Here is an 18,533-nt window from a genome sequence, read left to right as displayed (position 1 = left end):
AAAAACAATTCAAATCATATTATTAATATTTGTTCATAATTGATATTTAGTTTGATTTAACCAAAGTTTTATACATTTTTTGTAAACCCGAGATAAAAAATTTCACAATTGTATTTTATATTATTTGAATATATATAGTAAAAAAATATTATGAAAAGTAATATTTTTGACATTTTAAAAAATAATATTTTTCATGAATGAGATCAGATTGATGATTAATCCCACAAAATCAATTTGTGAAAATGTTTCACCTGAGTTTTTGTCTTTGTGTTAATATTAGTATACAAACTTTCTGCCTCGTATTTTAATTATCTTATTCGCTAAAATCCCATCAAGCCTATAGATAAATATATCATGTATGTGAGGTTTCATTTGGAGAAGTACTTTAAAAATATTTTTAGTGTCTTATAAGTTGAAAAAAACATAAATATGTGTTTGGGTTTGTAAAAAAAATTAAAACTGTTCCTAGTTAATTTTTAAATGAAGATTGATATGTGTTTTTTAATGTTTTTGGAATTAAAAAAATGGCGTGTTAAATGATAACTTAAATTTTTTTNTGTAAAAAAAATTAAAACTGTTCCTAGTTAATTTTTAAATGAAGATCGATATGTGTTTTTTAATGTCTTTGGAATTAAAAAAAATGCGTGTTAAATGATAACTAAAATATTTTTATAAAATTGATCAAAAAAATATATTTTTTATAAAATAGTTGTATAAATATCTTGTTAATTATTTGTAACTATAAAATCGTTTTTAAAAATAATTGGTCAAACATATTTTAAACTCTAAAAATATTTTTATAGAATAATTGTTCAAATATATATTTATTTTTAGAATAATTTTTAAAATATTTTATAAAAAACGCTTTTCACAAGTGTTTTATAAATATTTGTTCAAATGTTTTCAGCCGTTTGGCTTTGTTTTGTCGGCTGATTCCATGGGCAATCTCAATCTTTGCGACTTTTGTCATTGACTTTCCATTTTTTCCCCCTTCAAAATTAATACTTTAAATCTTTTAATAATAAATTTTACTGAAAATGTGATGACTTTGTGTAACCAAATAGTCAAATTCGAGATCTGATACTAAGTAATTAATTGGACTTAAATTATTGTATGATCAAATTCAAATACTAAAATATTTTGTCGAGTCGAATCGAATCGATTATGATGTTACATTGTTAGCCAAACTCAAGTCGGTGAGAATGCACCCTTTCTCGAGGCCTTCGAACACACTATTTAAAATTAACCAAACTGAAAAAATCGGTTTGTCTCAAAGTTTAAATAAAAAATTTCAAATCAGTTCTGTAAATATAAAAATTATATAACAGACTTTGTCACAAATCTAATATCCTAATATTTTTCAATTGTAGAAATATTGTATTTGCTTTGTAATTTTTATTATCTTATCAGTTGTACGATGATGTATCATGTTATAATAATTTTGGGCAGTAGACAAACCTTTAAACTATGTTCATAATTATTGGGATAATATGCTTATCAATATGTCAAAAGTTATTATTGTTAATCACTGAACACTTTTATTTTATTTTATATGTGGCAACGCAGAGTGCTCCAATTTAGGTGCTAATTGTCGGTTTGTTAAGCCCATGAGTTTAAGAATGTGTGTGTCTATCTGATGGTGTTGTCTCATATTCCAGATATATAAGTATTACAATTTCTCTGTCTTCGATCATATCCTCAGCAGATAAAATATTATCCGCTAAAATTCGGTGTCACTTTTCTACAGCCCACCTAGCCAATCAGATCAAGTGGCGCAACACAAGCAACTTGATGTACGATAACTCTTTAGGATGTCACTCATCCCAATACTGCTCCCACTCATGTACGTTTGACCTTACATTCTTTTCATCTCAATAAGTATACAAATATGCTTTGTTGGGATACTTGAACACGTGATCTCGCTTTGATATCAATGGTTAGAATCAAGCGTATATCATTATGCAAAAATTTATAGATGCTAGCCAAAAAACAACTTTATTTTCTTATACATGTGGCAGCACATAATGTACTTACTTGGGTGATAATGGGTTAGATTTTTAGGCCCATGAGTTTGGGGAGGTATGTGTCTATCTGCTGATTCTATCGCATGTCATTGAAGATCAGTCTTACCCTTTCTCTTTCGTCGATCATATCCCTAGTTGAAACAAGGGGAAGTTGGTGAAAAATCCTCAATCAAAATATTTCTTTGGGTTCACTCCCTACCCACAAAATTATGGTACTATGTCATACAAAATGTGGTACACTTTATGTGGAAATGTGATACTAAAAAAGTACCCAGGGACTGAACACAAAAAAAATCGACGGCTGGGGACTGAAGGCCAATTTCCCGTTGAAACAATATTACCCTTTAAGATCCGACGTCACTATTTTACGGTCTGCCTAGACAACCAGAACAGGTGGGACAACATCGTCAATTTGACGTATGAGAACTTCCATGGAGGTCACTTATCTCAATATTGCTTTCACTCACGCACTCTCGATCCAACAATAATAATAAGTAAGATTATGAAAAATAATGGGTCGGGGTTGTTTATAATTTTATATATTACATTGCCATTTATTATATTCAATTCAATCATCATCATAATACTCGTCGGGTATTCAATTTCCATCTTCGTCTTTATATTCGACGGATGATTGTATATTCATTCCCTATCCAAATATCTTATTATCATATATAAATTTATTTTTAAAAAATCTTATATTCTTTCGATAAATCTATGCATATTACTAAATTTTTAAAAGAATAATGAGAAAAAAAAATTAACAAACTAAACATCGTATAAGAAAAAAATTAACAAACTAAACATAGTACAAACTAAACATCTTATATTCTTTCAATTTCCATCTTCGTCTTTCTTTGAGGTCCCATTTTCTTTCGTTGCGGTGGTGCAATAGGCACATACACCATACATCCAAAAATTCTCAGATGAGAAATGTCTGGTTCTTTACCAAATGTAAGCTGCAATGAGGAGTATTTATGATATGTACTTGGTCTGATGCGAATTAATGCAGCATCATGTAAAATTGCATGTCCCTATATAGAAATAGGGAGCTTTGTTTTCATAATCATTGGTATAGCAATCATTTGCAGACGTTTAATCAATGATTCAGCCAATCCATTCTGTGTATGTACATGAGCAACAGGATGCTCAACAATGATTCCCATAGACATACAGTAATCATTGAAAGTCTGGGAAGTAAATTCACCAGCATTATCAAGTCTAATTTTCTTGATTGTATAATCGGGAAATTGATTCCTCAATTTTATTATTTGAGCAAGTAATCTTGCAAATGCAACATTTCGAGTTGACAATAAACATACATGTGACCATCTGCTGGAGGCATCAATCAATACCATAAAGTATCTGAATGGTCCACATGGTGGATGGATTGGTCCACAAATATCACCCTGAATACGTTCAAGAAACATTGGTGATTCAGTTTGGATTTTGGCTGGTGATGGTCTTATAATAAGTTTTCCAAGAGAACATGCTTTACATTGAAACTTATTATTCTGAAAGATCTTCTGGTCTTTCAATGGATGACCATGTGTATTTTCTATAATTCTTCGCATCATTGTTGAACCAGGATGTCCTAATCGATCATGCCAATTGGTTAATATTGAAGAATTATCAATTACCATGTTTGATTCAATGGGACGTATATGTGTATAATGCAATCCAGTAGGGAGCATTGGTAGTTTTTCAATCACATATTTCTTTCCTGATTTATATGTGGTAAGACACATATATTTCTCATTCCCTTCATTCATTGTTTGAGTATCATACCCATGGGAATATATATCATTAAAACTCAACAAATTTCTTTTCGATTGTGGTGAATACAAAGCATCATTGATCAAAAATTTTGTACCATTTGTTAACAAAAATTGTGTTTTACCACATCTTTTAATCAAGTCTACAGGACCTGATATTGTATTCACCATTGTTTTTGTTGGTTTTAGTTCCAAGAAATATCTTTTATCTCAGAGGATAGTGTGCGTTGTACCACTATCAGGTATGCAAACTTCAGCTAGGTTCATAGCATTTTCCATATTTGAACTTCAAAAAAAAATGCAATGAAATAAAATTACTAACAATACATTTCTAAAAATAAAATACAATACAATACATATTTAAAAATATAACACACTATGAAACATTATCATATGAATACAAGAAAAATAAATTATTGTACATTTATATTCCACCAGTATATTGTTCATTTTCAGAGAAATCATTAAGAAAATCTGCAGCATCAATATTTTTCATTTCTATCCCACCAACATATTGATCATTTCCAGAGAAATCATTCAGAAAATCAGCAGCATCAAAATGAGTTGAATTACTCAAACGGTCACTGCGTTCAGTGAAGTTGATATCTTTTTCTTTCCCCTTTATCGATTCTTTATAGAGCTTGCAAAGGTGCTCGGGGGCTCGACAAATACGAGACCAATGTCCTGGAGTGCCGCATCTGAAACAAGAACTTTCAAATCTTTTCGAGTGATTTTCATTAACACATATGTTCTCTTGATGTCTTTTCAGTGGGTGGTTCGTGATGTCCTTTTGAGATGAGTTATAAAAATAACTATCTCGATTGTTTTCAAAACCACGGTCTCGACCACGACCATGACCAATTCCACGTCCACGTCCACGACCACGACGACGATCTCGACCAAAACCTTGTCTTTGAATTTGATTTTCGTTTCCATGTTTAAATTCATTTTTACTTACAACATTTACTTCTGGAAATGCTGTTGATCCAGTGGGTCGGGACTGATGATTTCTCATTAATAGCTCGTTGTTCTTTTCCGCCACAAGAAGACAGGCGATGAGTTCAAAATATCTCGTAAATCCACGCACTCTATATTGTTGCTGTAGAGATATATTTGATGCGTGAAACGTGGAAAATGTTTTTTCAAGCATTTCTGATTTTGTAACCCCATGTCCACAAAATTTTAATTGCGAGATTATTCGATACATCGCCGAATTGTAATCACTTACTTTCTTAAAATATTGGAATCTCAACATATTTCATTCATCACGGGCGGTCGGAAGTATAACTTCCCTTATATGTTCAAATCTTTCTTTTAATCCTTTCCACAGTGTCATGGGATCTTTTTCGATGAGATATTCACATTTCAAACCTTCATCAAGATGTCGGCGCAAAAATATTATAGGTTTTGCTTTTTCTTGTGATGAAGATATACCATTTTCTTTAATAGTCTCGCTTAGACCAAATGACTCAAGATGCATTTCTACATCGAGAGTCCATGACATATAATTTTTTCCCGTAATGTCGAGTGCAATGAATTCGAGCTTTGCCAAGTTAGCCATGGTGGTACTAAAAAGAATTATGATGCATTTTATTAGTTAATGAATATTGCAATACAAAGTAATGGATAAACAACAAGTACAAGCATTCGTAAAAATAAAGAAAACACACGAGGAGGATATTCTCCGATAAATACAAGACTCGTGAGTATGATAACCAAAGTAATTAAAAATAACTTTGTGAAAGCCATCTTCTTTTTTCTTCAAAAATTTGATGAAGAATAATTTTAGAGAAGAAGAGAAAGTTGGAGTGATTGAATGTGTTTGTGAGATCATATTTATAGGGCAAAAACTAGCCGTTTTGTTACCGTTTATGACCGTTGGTGTACAAGAAAATAAATGTATGTATTTGTATAATTTTATGGTAATAATATGGTGTATATAATATTAGTAATGTTTTAAATAATTATGTATATCATATCACAATATTATAATGAGGTGTCATAAGATATTTTGTTTAAAAACCTTATAGACTTTTATACTTGTCGTATCCCTTACCGGGAGTGTGGGATGTCGTCTTAACATCCTCCCAGGATTTATAACAAGTTTTTGAAAAATTTATTTTATTATAACATTATATTATATATTAAGTATATACACAATAAATAAATAAACAGTAAAATAAATATTATTACTTTTGTTACCTTTTTCTTCTGTTTTGGAGCTTGGAAAAATATGGAGGACTTTTAGAGCTTCGTGCTGATAACGTGTTGTGAAAAAGTAAAAATTTACGGTAAAAAGTAAAAATCTCAAACTCTCAAAATTATCACACTACACACTTTATAATATTTTTCTCTCAACTCAATTGTGATTTTCTTCACAAATGAGAGATCTATTTATAGAAAATTTTTACAAATAATCCAAAAATAAATTACATCATTACCTTCATTATCACACACAAATTTCAATATTCAACACCTAATTTTACCTAATTTTCAACATTCAAATATTCAACATTCAATATTCAAATATTCAATAATAAAATATTAATTTTCAACATCTACAAATAAATAACACACACACACAGTATTTACTAATCGCAAAACTCTATAAAAATAATCGACCATCCTTTCCTGTCTTCGAAGGCCAAACATATAACACTAACAAAATGAGCAGCTGGTACTACAAAAGATCAATCGGTGATGCTGGACAGGCATGCGAATCAATATTCCACGCAACTAAGAATATTTTCATGTATTTATATTTTATTCATCAAATAACCTTCTTTTTACTCGCAGAAACATTCTGAACGAAACGAAGTTGCCAAAAATTATCGAAGTGTGGGCTTAGTAGTCGGCGTCACTGGCATTGCTGGCAGCGGCTTGGCCACCACCTTGTCATTGGCGGACACGCCGGGCGGCCCATGGAAGATCTACGGCGTTGGACGTTGCCTCTGCCCTTCATGGTTGGCCAAACACAACGTTGAATATATTCAATGTGATGTTGCAAACCATACTGAAACATACTCAAAGTTATCCCCTCTCACAGATATCACACGTGTTCTACCTAACTTGGAGTGGCTCCGAGGATTGCACCCTGAACTCAATTATGTTTAGAAACATCCTCGATTCAGTCATCCCAAATGCTCCAAATCTGAAACATATATCCCTCTTAACCGGAATCAAATACTATCTGGGTAATTTTTCTGATATGAGCAATAAAAATGAGCCACATGATTGTCCATTCTATGAAGATTTGCCTAGATTAAATCAAGAAAATTTCTACAACAATCTTGAAGACACCCTCTGGGAAGTGGCAGCAAAAAAGAACAATCTAAATTGGTCGATTCATCGCCCCGCACTCATTTTCGGGTTCTCCCATTGTAGCTTGATGAACATTGTCAGCACGCTTTGTGTGTATGCTGCCATTTGCAAGCACGAAAACAAGCCTTTAGTGTATACCGGAACTAAAGTGTCTTGGACTGCTTTCTCTGATGCTATGGATGCTGAATTATTAGCTGAACATTTCGTGTGGACAGCGACCGATCCTAAGGCGAAAAACCAAGCATTCAATTGCAACAACGGTGACGTTTTCACGTGGAAGAGGTTATGGAAAGTTTTGGGGAAGCAATTCGATTTGAAGGCCGTGGGATACGTTGAAGGCGAAGAGCCGGTGCTGCTGGAGGATCAGATGAAAGGTAAGGATCCAATTTGGAATGAAATTGTTAAGAAGAATAATTTGGTCCCTACAAAATTGAGGGATATTGCTGCATTTTGGTTTGCTGATATTGCGTTGAGGAATAGGGATACGTTGAGCAGCATGAACAAGAACAAGGAGTTTGGTTTTATTGGATTTAGGGACACCACCAAGTCTTTCATATCTTGTATCCAGAAGATGAGGGATCAGAGGTTCATTCCTTGAATGAGTCATTAATCACTAGGTGACTCTCCGACTACATCTTTGTGGGCTAATTCGCTAGCTTATCATTATAAGTAAATATTATATTATGATCTAGTCACTAATATTGTGTTAAGTTCTCATGTAAAAAAAAGAGCAAATACATTGGAATAAATAACTATTAATATATATTTTTTAAACTACTATTAATATTTTTATGATATGAATATTATTATCTACGGTTTTAAACAGGCTTATCCTATTTTTTAAAATTATATAAATCATATTCCATTCATTTATTTAATTAAAACTTGCCGTTGCAAAGTTTCACGTCCAAAACATTCATCAAACTCAAATGTTGCATAAAAAGTCATTCAACCACCAAAACTCCAATTTCGTTAAGAAAAAGATTCATAGTAGACTCATCTCAATGATCAATTTTATAAAACTAATCTCTTCTCCGACCCGATTCATGAAAAATATCACTTAATATGTCAAAAATATTACTTTTCACTCCAAATATGGACATGATCGACCATCATATCACGTAAGACCTATTCTCTGGTTAAAATCTAAAACTCCTTAAAATCTAACATTTTCAATCTAAATTAACATTTATTTATTTTTTTTTTTACCATAGGTAAGATTTAAATTTCTTTCAACAAGACCAGTCCAAAGTCGCATCACCAAATAAATCTATAAGTAGTATTATTTATTATAAGTTTACAACCAACCACCCATCTCTGTACCCCCCCAAAAAAAAACCTTAAGAAGTCCAATAAGAGTTGCAAACACCTAAAAATGGGGGCATTCCACCTTTGAGGCTGAAAATAACACCACTCCACACATACAACAAAAGTTTCCATCACACCAATTTCTTTTATTGCAATAAATGCAAACTTTCGTTTAGAATCATAACTCTTGTAATAGGAACCACATGAGAAAATACCTCCAAGTCATCATACTTAAAGAGCTAACCATCAATTTAGACATAGCATACACGAGTTCATATCAGAACAACTGATAAAGAAACATAGTATATGTATATTATATCCAATTTACCTTGGTTTTAAGACGAAGAGTTTGCACGCTGACAGATACGTCAAGAGAAGGTGTACCATATCCTAAGTTCGATACCGACGATAATAAAATTCGTACAAGATATGAGCCAAACTGAATCGTGTTACCTACTTGCGCATTGTACCATACAATAACCACAACGAATTATATACAGGACAGGGAGGGGATAGTTGTTGACGATACTAAAGAATCCTGAGTGCTTAATACAATTGCGAGTAAAATCAAGCTAGAAGACAACATAATACCTATCTGGGTCAGGTGACACTGAACAAAATTTGCCACCTCAACAATAATTTCACCTCAGGAGGATCGCAGAATCAGAGTAAACATAGGAATGACTGACGAAGCTCCTCAGAATGCACACAAAGCCAATAAAACTGCAGGAGAAAAAACATAATAAGCCCCAATGGGCATGTTTTGAAGTTAAATCGCAATGAACGCAAGTATTGAAAAAAAGAGAGGCAATACTAGCATGCTCTTATATCACATGAAAGGGCGCATATCTGTCAAATTCCATGCCAAAGGAACCAAATAATTAAGACGGTAGCTTCACTTCTTTACATAATGGCTTTTACATTTTTGGCCACTTATCCACAACATGACAACTGCCACAACATCCTTTAAGCCGATTGGTATATTAATAGATGTAAACCTCTTTCTTATACTGGTGTTAAGCAGGCATCGAATTGGATTAAAATAAATGCTAAGCATTTCAAACAACTAATTCTAATGATCATGGATTCGTATTCGGTTTTGGAATCACGGCTAGCAAACGGTTTCGACATCAGCTTTTAGGAAGCGATCCAATTTCAGTTGATGGGTTCAAATCGAAATGTAGTTGGGTTAGTTCCAAAGGTATATAAAAAATAATATCAACAAATCTGTTTCAAACTCTCAGTTAGTCATGGACCTGATTCAACGGTGTTGATCGAGCATTTGATGAAGAACTAAGGTGTCAGTCAAGAAGCAACCACACTAAAATTTCTAGAGCGAAAATATTTCTAGAACGAAGAGGAAAAAATGTCAGAGACCTGGCAAATACAAATTCTAGACTAGAGAAGCAAGTTTGATGATCCAACTCGAAAGTAAATGGTAAAACCATGATAATCACTATTAGACTCCATATATGGCTTAACTTAATGTATATGCATAATGATCGCAGCCAGAGATTTTGTAGAATGACCTGATTATAATGAAAAAGAACTAATCAGGAGGCTCTCGTTTTCGGTTTTAGAATCATGGCCAGGAAACAATTTTGATACCAGTTTTTAGGAAGCGATCCAAAGTTCAGTTTACGGGTTCAAATCGAACTGTAGTTGGATCAGTTCCACAGGTATATAAAAAATAATATCAATAAATCTGTTTCAAACTCTCAGTTAGTCATGGACCTGATTCAACAGTGTTGATTGAGCGTTCGATGAAGAACTAAGGTGTCGGACAAGGAGCAACTACACTAAAATTTCTAGACTGAAGAGGAGAAAAAATGTCTGAGACATGGCAAACACAAATTCTAGACTAGAAGCAAGTTTGATGATCCAACTCCGAAGCAAATGGTAAAACTATGACAATCACTATTAGACTCCGTATATGGGCTTAACTTAAAGTATATGCATAATGATCGCAGCCAGATTTTGTAGAATAACCTGCATTCTAATGAAAAAGAACTAATCAGGACGCTCACCAAGCAAGCATAGGACAATTATGGAGAAAACTACTTGAACAGGTCGATTATATTGCATCTGATATTGGGACCTCTGAAACTGTCTTTGTATGGCACCATACCAACCATACAGCTGCTTGTCATAACAATCATCACAACCATCAAGGCAACTTTTGTTTTTCTCGTAACATATGTTGATGCCCTTCACAGAAAATGTAGACCTCGTCCATTAAACTAATCATAATCATAAACAATAAAAGAGCCGCAGACAATAATTTTGAATGTAATCGAGGAAATTCAATTACTGACGTTTGTCAAATTCTGAGATCGAGGCAATGTGTTATTGGTTTCTTGATGGCGATCCGTAAGCGTTAACTTCTTGTAACCATTCTTTTCCCACTTCAACTGAGACATGGACGATTCCATGGTACTCAAAAACTGTGAAAAACTGGGTATCTTCCCTGGGGGTGGATCAGGCTGTGCATGGGAAGATTCATGAGGCAAAACATCATCATCCATCGCAATTTCCCAAGAGCCAATATCAGCACTGGCACTACAGGTCCTACGATGCCCTGGAAACATCTCCCCATTAGCCTCTCCTCGACCCAGCTCAACCAAATGAGAAGAACTTCTCGAACATTCAGTCATTGACTGTCGATCACCCTCTAGCAGGTTTTTTACACCCTGGTCCTTACCATGAACTTTTCCCATGATTTTACCCGTAGAGGAAGATGGTGATGGTCCTGATAGGAACAATGCAAGCTCGTCGCGCTCTCCATCATTTAGTCGCACCCAAGGCAGTGGTGGCTTGCCACGTGAGACTGTCAATTCATTCAAAGAAGCTTCTACTTTCAAAGTCTGATTCTCAATTGCTTTTATGAAATCGTGATGCCTATCTTTGGCATCATCAGCTGAACTACTACTAGTGTAACTCGATCTCACAGCACGCTCAAATTCATCCAACTGCAAAACACAAGCATAGTAACCGCAAAAAATTTCACACCACAAAAACCAATACCACCACAAATTCGAGTGAAACCTCCACAACTAAACGCATTCCAGCGTAATTAATTCACCTGCCATTTAGTAGTGCCAAGGGCTGTCTGGAGATCTCGTCGGAGCTCATCCAAATTCCAAAGCCCGGAGGTGTCCTTAATAGCATGGATCCACTTTCTATAAGATGATTCCATCCTTCATAAGAAATTCAATAGCCTTAATACATCCAATCTAACAACATAAGTCTCGTATAATAGCATTAAAAAAAATAAAGGAACGCACGACAAAAATGGATCAAATAACTGAATAACAACCGTGGAAAAAGCTAAAATATTCTATTGATTGCCGAATATTTATCCGTATCCCTAAATTATAGAATCAAAATCCAAGTAAAAAAAAACAGATTCTTTTTCAAAGTACCTGTCGGCAGATTCCTGAACTTCCTCCGCAGCAGAGAAAAATGGATCTTTTTCCCACCTATCAAAAGCCGAGGCCATTTCTCCCCAAAAATTACACGCTCTTGAATTGAGAAACAAATTAGAGATTAAAATAAAAATGAACTGAAAATATACGAGTACAAAGGATTCCCCTGATTCGACAACGGATAAGGAGGAATTCTTAAAAAATTATGGAGAAATGGGCGGTTTATGTTTAATGGGGTTTCGCAATCTTACATGGCGGATCCGTTCAACGGCGTCGTTTGATGGCAGTCAAACTAAGTGTGCGTTGATTGGGATCGTGTAATTTGCTCGCTCTTATTTATTTATTGTTTGTTATATATCAATCTCATCGTAAAAAAAAGAGAGATTTACCTAAATAGACTTTACACCATTGCTATAATCAAATTTAGTCTTCATTTAAATTAATTTACCAAAATAATCTTTTTATCATATCAAATTACAAAGATATCCCTATCTTTTAAATCATATTCACTATCAATTTATTCATCTCAAACTCTTTATTTTATTATCTCATCAATTTCGTGCGTATAGATGCGGCTGTGAAATACATCAATCTTATTTTTTTAAACAAGTATGAATTTCTTTTTTTCCACTTAACTTTTACGTAAAAAAAATTGATTTTATATTGATATTACTGTGTGAGTAGGTATATGGGTTATGACAAAATAAGTTTGTTATTAATTTTGTTTATGTCAAATCATTAGAATATATTGCCTAGAATTGATTGCTGTAATTTTGATTTTAATTTTTTTAATATTTGACTTGATTATTTTCATGAGCAACAATCGTAATTAAAATATTATAACTTTGTTGTTTTCGTATGCACTAATCCAAACTAACCATTCATAATGTTATTAAAATATGTTTATTGATATGAGTAAGTAGTATTAAAAAAATATTTTATAAATTAAATAAAACAGAACAAATGTTAAATCAACTCTTTAAAAAAATAGATAATTAAATAAATAAATCAAGAAAATGGAACATGTGTGGTCATAGAAAAAGGGTATTTTAGGATTTTTAAATTATATAAGACATAATGCAAATTATGTAATAAAGAAGGCCATTTTTAAAATTATGACTTTGAAATAGACTAAAATAATCAATTTCCCTAAAAAAAATTCAATTTTGGTTTAACATGAGATCGATTTCATGTCTCTCTCCAATTACAAGAATTTTATAGTTTCTGACCGAAATTATATAAAGACGTCAAAATGTTTGTTATGTATAATGAGTTATGTTATGTATGTCGATTAAGATTGACCATCTATACTGCTTCTAGTCTTGTCACATCATCTTTACGTGTGCTGATTGATATACTAATGATTTCGATATATGATATCCATACTTGTGGGCCTATAGTTGATTTTGGTTCGGAGATGCTCGGGCAGTGGTCATGATGTGAGGGCACAGATAAGGTCTATGATCCATTATCTTAGTCTTCTTACATAGCCCGGCTGGGCTGGGAGCCCAAGCTTGTATGATTATGCGCTGGTCGATCAACTTTCCTAATTGTTCCATACCCGTAGATGGTTTATGTAAGAGCACTTTCTCTACTAGGGTTGGTTCTCATCCCGATCTCCCGATCTCTTACTCTGCCCAAGTCCGAGGATGACCCGGGATCTTTCCGGGGTTTCAGACATTTCCTCAATCTCGAGTATAAATAAGAGTAAGAGCTTTGGAGTTGGTGTATTTAGAGAGGAACAATGGAGAGGTATAATGTGGTTTCCTGGATTTTTTTATCTTGGTTATGATGGTGTGTTCGATTCTTCATTACCATGCAATTGTTGACGCTATAGGGGAAGGAAGGTCTCTGCACCGTGGGAATCACAATGTGGCAGACTCTATACAAAGGATTTTCAGTCATGAAGGTGCTGATATGGGGGCTAAAAACTGGCGAATATGGGAATGGGTTGGTAACGATGGTGGGAAAGGTTGGATTAGTGGATATTGTGGAGGTAATGGAGGAGGTGGTGGTGGTGGAAATGGTGGCGAATTGTAGATGGATCGGGTTCAAGAGGTGGGTCCGTTGATGTAGGTGGAGGATACAGTGATAGTTTTGGGGGCGGGGGAGGCGGTGGTAGAGGCAATGGTGGTAATGGATATGGCCCGGGAGGTGGTGGCATTGGTATTGGTGGAGGTGGTGGTGATGACTTCGGAGGAGGTGGGAACTCCAGCATAGGCCAAGGTGGTGGATATGGGTCCGGAGGCAGTAATGGCGGTGGATGGAACAAGGGAGGATATTGTTCAGGAAGTGGAGTGGGAGGAGGTGGAGGTGGTTTAGGACCCTATGGCTCAGGCTCAGGCTCAGGCTCAGGCTCAGGCTCAGGCTCAGGCTCAGGCTCAGGGTATGGTAGCAATGGTTGTAGAGATTGTGGTGGTGTTGGAGGAGGAGGAGGAGGCCATTATGGAGGATCCAGACCTGGGTTCGGATTGGGACATGGATATGGAGAGGCATATGGAAGAATGCCTTGGTCCCTTCAGGCAGTAAATGATAAATTTCTATTATTTGTGTGAACTTAATGCCAGAATGAGAAAAAGAACATTTTTCTCTGAGCTATCATCCTTTGTCCTCTGGAATTTTATAAATCACATTTTCAAATTTGGAAATTCATTCGGCCAAATGATACAAACGAGCTAGCACAAAGCATTGCCAGTGATCAACTCCAATAGCAGATATATACATATTATGCACTGTACTATATACCATGCATAACATTGTCATTAATTAATATAAAACAATTAGCAAATATGAAGCCAATACATATCAAATCTTGAAACCTTGTGCCTCACTTGGCTGGAGTAGTAGTCTTGGACACGACTGTAGGCAGCTTACTCTTTAGCCTGAAAATATTACAAGCGAAGGTATTGATTCTAATTTTTGTTGCATAGCAACTTAGCCACACATTCCCTTTTGATGGAAATCCAAATCATAATACAGCTATTGATCCATTGAGGCCATACTACGCGATTCTCATAATCAGTACAAAATTCAATGAAGTTCTTGGATCGATGAATTTAAGACGATGAATTTCAAATCTATCGACTTCAAATTCTTTGACTTACTTAGATGAATAAAATTAAAATGAATATCAAATCCGCTCTATATCAGTTATGCAATTTTAATAGTAATTGTGGTTGATTTAATCTTATATGTCGTTTGAAATTCATTCATAAAATCAAATATATCAATCCAAGCACAACCTAATGGATCAAGCTTCATGACTTCCCGCGAAAGATGGACACTACCATGGAGACAAACATCTAAATTCACCAAACTTCTCGCAACTCGACTAGATGTACGGAGGTGTTTAATATATGAAGCAAGGATGCACCAAACCAAACACTTCCTACACTTCGAAGTAAAATAAAGACATTTCAAAGTAAATGAAACACTTGATGAAATAACCAAAAGCAATGAAAATCACATTTTCTATTTTTCTTGTTTCCTTGCAAAGCAGCATTTTGGAGCAATATAATTAAATCAGTTACACGTTATCTTGCAGCCAAATGGTGGTGAAAGGCAGCACACAAATAGACCAAACCATAAATATTGTTACATTTTCGGATGGGAAGCAAGGTACAGACCGAGTCAGCCGTCACATTCTCCACGTAACTTGGACCGATGTTAGAATCACCTATATCAGTGGCATTCAGCTCCAATTTCCTACATATGAATGAAATAGGCTATCAATATGTGCTTGAATATTTTCGAAAGGTCCTAAATCGGAAATCAAGAACAAGAACTAGAAAGGAAATGAAAACCATCCATCCCAACCTTCCACATTCCGAAACAGGGCTTGAAATGGGTTTGGAAACAGGGTTTAATATGGGTTCGGAATCGGAATCGGAATCGGTATCAGTTTCAAACTTAAAAGAACCTCGCGTATCAGTATCCTGCAGAAAAAGTTCAGTAATATAGTGTAGGACATTTTCACATGCAGAAATCAGAATACGTAGAAGAACCAAGAAACGATAATCTTACCGCTGAATATCCAGGCATCCAATGAGGTACGCTTTCTGAGAGAATTCTGACATACTCCTCCATAGCCTCCTCAGGACTCATGTTTCCGAGCTTTTGCCATGCATTCCTTGCACAATGGAATTAGTTGTCTCCATCACTCATATAAAGCGGCTTTCAACCAACCCTGTTATATAACTAGCAATCAAACTATACCGTGATAGCTTTTCGAGGTTCTTTGGATTTTGGACCTAGGCTCTCACAGCACTAAGCTTCTCTTCAGAATTTTAAAATATTCTTTATCTAAAACTAAGATGCTCTCTAACAATACAATGATCCCATACTCGGTATGACTCTTAATTTCTGATAAGTTCAAGTTGATGGGAGAGCTATAATAATTGGAAAGGACTCTATAACTGAGATAATAACCTGAACATAAAATGCCAATGTGAATAGAGAAATGTCATTTGTACACTGTATGCTAATATTACAGCAGGCTTCCCATGAGAGCTTAGTTGATCTATTAATTCGTCCTTTGTATGTTTCATCCCTTGTCTATTTTGAGAAATGTATCAACTTATTCCAGAGAGTGTAACACTATGAAAAGTTCAGTGGTGCTTGCATGCTCACTAGCTAAACTGAACCAAGAAATTTCATCAAAAGAAGCTGCATTTCTTAGACGAGATATGCGAATACTTCGAGGTCAGTGATAAATATCCAACCGCAAGATAACAGCAACACACTAAGTCACCTTTTGAAATAATTCACATCTATGATATATAAAAATACATTGACTGTCTCCGCTCTATGTCATGGATTCTAAGAGGAATCATGATTTTTTTTTAAATACAAATAGGAATTAAAACTTGAGAATCATCCCTAAAGTCATTCACAGTGAAGGAAATACAAATAGGAATTAAAACTTGAGAATCATCCCTAAAGTCATTCACAGTGATGGACCAGATTTGGCAAGCCTAACACTCGCTATCCGAATAGCTACATGTCATTCTCAGTTTTAAATTGTTTCCACATCTAACAGCTAAGAAATTACAGACAATGCAATGTGCACCAAGATATATAGCAATTATCAATCATGGCAAACCCAAACAAAGATCAAATACCATTTGGCACGAGATGACACCATGAGGGCCATAGGTTGAGGCTCACGACACGGCCCTTCCACCGCAACCTTATGAAGTCCATACAACTGCGTTTTCTTATCACCATCCAATTTCGCCCACCAATCTACATCTTTCTCCTTCCCCTTTCCTCCATATTCCACAAAATTAACAGCCTCCGCAAATACTTTCTCCAATTCACTCCTCTCTATTCCTTCCCAATCATCATCATCATCATCATCAACAAGAACACCGTCATCTCTCAGTTTCACCACCTCCGCCTCATCTCCACCATTTAATCCCTCATTCTCTCCAAAACCCACAGCTCCATTTTCTTGTTTTTGATTATTTTTTATGTCATCGCACTCCAATACAATTTGATTCTTCCGCTCTTCAATAATTAGACCCTTCTCTCCCGAACTTATATCAATTTTATCTTCTCCACCATCGTTTTCAACAAGCATTTCATTAATTTCTCCCGAAACCATATCGATTGTATCATCGCCACGATCCTGTTCAACAAGCATTTCAGTAATTTCAGACTCCTTATTTTGGGCATCAACATCATTCATCTCCCTAGCATCAAAATATTGTTTCTCGGAACTTTTCACTTCAGAATCAAAATTTAGCCCCATTTCTTCTGTTTCATCAACTCTTTTAACGTTAATTTCATCCTCATTCTTCGATTCAGCATCATCCAACAATACAAGACTTTCAAACCCATCTTCACCTCCAAACCGATCAGCACTTTGGACCTTAACATCGTCAACAAACTTCACTTTTTTTATGCCTTTTGTGGTCTTAACTCTAACCCCTCTAATCAAAGACACCTCTTTTGTCACATCAGTACATACGGAAGAATTATGATCATCGGCGGAGTCAGAAACGGCAAAAGAAACGATTTTTGCCGCTAAAAAACATAAAATAATAACCACAAAAGCTGTAAAATACGAGTCTTGAAAAATTTCCATGTTCTTTTCGTGTACGAATATGATGAGAGATTATCAGAAACGGGAAAATGGAGATAAAAAGTTCGTGAGAGGTTCAAAGATGAGTGAGAATGAATTAAAGATAATGATGGACTATAAATTCAATGGCAGCATTAATCATCAAAGCAACCAACTGTATATTACTTAGTTATTGAATTCTTAATTTTTTATGTTTATATACTTTATATGTAAAAAGGGAATGTTTATGACGGAAGATCAAAGCATATTCTTTTCTTTCAGTTCTCCTTTTCGGCTACTTTGGCTGGTGATGTGGATCGTGGGGTCCCCTGGAACATTGGTGATGTTCTTTTGTGTTAGATTTGTGCTTGTTATTATGTGGGTGGTGTCTAATTGTTAAAGATGATGAATTTGATTTGAGGATAATAATATCATAAAAACTCGTGTGAGATGGTCTCACAGATCAATTTCGTGGGTCGAATATCTTATTTGGGTCATTCATGAAAAAATATTATTTTTTATGATAAAAATATTACTTTTTATTGTGAATATAGATAGGATTGACCCGTCTCACAAAGATTCGTGAAACCGTCTCACATGAGACCTACTCTAATAA

General features: G+C 34.7%; 3 protein-coding genes across 6 annotated transcripts; 1 reads left to right on the top strand and 2 right to left on the bottom strand.

Moving 5' to 3' along the window:
• The first annotated feature begins 6,419 nt into the window (after nucleotides 1-6,419).
• LOC140961890 ((S)-8-oxocitronellyl enol synthase-like) lies at nucleotides 6,420-7,811 on the top strand. The gene is given in 3 exon segments (XM_073420657.1): nucleotides 6,420-6,510; nucleotides 6,596-6,849; nucleotides 6,851-7,811. Coding segments are annotated over 3 exon segments (1,167 nt in total). The 5' UTR covers nucleotides 6,420-6,465; the 3' UTR covers nucleotides 7,719-7,811.
• Nucleotides 7,812-8,592: 781 nt separating this feature from the next.
• LOC140961867 (uncharacterized) lies at nucleotides 8,593-12,058 on the bottom strand. Of its 2 annotated transcripts, XR_012172405.1 has the most exons (6): nucleotides 11,851-12,058; nucleotides 11,511-11,625; nucleotides 10,744-11,397; nucleotides 10,418-10,636; nucleotides 9,685-9,957; nucleotides 8,593-9,151 (listed from the first exon to the last, which is right to left on the bottom strand). XR_012172405.1 is itself a non-coding variant. In XM_073420622.1 (5 exons), the coding sequence occupies exons 1-5, from the start codon at nucleotides 11,925-11,927 to the stop codon at nucleotides 9,126-9,128; spliced, it is 1,053 nt and encodes a 350-aa protein (XP_073276723.1). In that variant the 5' UTR covers nucleotides 11,928-12,058; the 3' UTR covers nucleotides 8,593-9,125. The 2 variants fall into 2 exon arrangements, 1 of the variants encoding a protein (XP_073276723.1); XM_073420622.1 differs by lacking the exon at nucleotides 9,685-9,957 and having other exon boundaries at nucleotides 10,456-10,636.
• Nucleotides 12,059-14,462: 2,404 nt separating this feature from the next.
• On the bottom strand, nucleotides 14,463-18,125 carry LOC140961814 (acyl-CoA-binding domain-containing protein 3-like). Of its 3 annotated transcripts, none has more exons than XM_073420530.1 (5): nucleotides 16,974-18,124; nucleotides 15,877-15,982; nucleotides 15,670-15,788; nucleotides 15,452-15,558; nucleotides 14,463-14,735 (listed from the first exon to the last, which is right to left on the bottom strand). In XM_073420530.1, the coding sequence occupies exons 1-5, from the start codon at nucleotides 17,939-17,941 to the stop codon at nucleotides 14,731-14,733; spliced, it is 1,305 nt and encodes a 434-aa protein (XP_073276631.1). In that variant the 5' UTR covers nucleotides 17,942-18,124; the 3' UTR covers nucleotides 14,463-14,730. The 3 variants fall into 3 exon arrangements, with proteins under 3 accessions (XP_073276631.1, XP_073276633.1, XP_073276632.1); XM_073420531.1 differs by having other exon boundaries at nucleotides 14,466-14,735; nucleotides 15,480-15,558; nucleotides 16,974-18,123; XM_073420532.1 differs by lacking the exon at nucleotides 15,452-15,558 and having other exon boundaries at nucleotides 16,974-18,125.
• Between the last annotated feature and the right edge of the window lie 408 nt (nucleotides 18,126-18,533).

Source organism: Primulina huaijiensis, chromosome 16 (genome assembly GCF_012295235.1).
Source record: "Primulina huaijiensis isolate GDHJ02 chromosome 16, ASM1229523v2, whole genome shotgun sequence".
Taxonomy (NCBI): Eukaryota; Viridiplantae; Streptophyta; class Magnoliopsida; order Lamiales; family Gesneriaceae; genus Primulina; species Primulina huaijiensis.
Note: the sequence above shows the minus strand (reverse complement) of the source record. Positions and strands in the feature narration are given on the sequence as shown.

Bases quoted from the DNA above. Each gene is read 5' to 3' on its own strand.
- LOC140961814 (XM_073420530.1), bottom strand. From the start codon at position 17,941: ATGGAAATTTTTCAAGACTCGTATTTTACAGCTTTTGTGGTTATTATT. The intron at 15,789-15,876 runs GTAAGATTATCG...CTTTTTCTGCAG, and splicing joins GGATGCCTGGATATTCAGCG to GATACTGATACGCGAGGTTC. The intron at 15,559-15,669 runs GTTGGGATGGAT...ATTCATATGTAG, and splicing joins CCTGTTTCGGAATGTGGAAG to GAAATTGGAGCTGAATGCCA.
- LOC140961867 (XM_073420622.1), bottom strand. From the start codon at position 11,927: ATGGCCTCGGCTTTTGATAGGTGGGAAAAAGATCCATTTTTCTCTGCT. The intron at 11,626-11,850 runs GTACTTTGAAAA...TTTCTTATGAAG, and splicing joins GTTCAGGAATCTGCCGACAG to GATGGAATCATCTTATAGAA. The intron at 11,398-11,510 runs GTGAATTAATTA...TGTGTTTTGCAG, and splicing joins TTGGCACTACTAAATGGCAG to TTGGATGAATTTGAGCGTGC.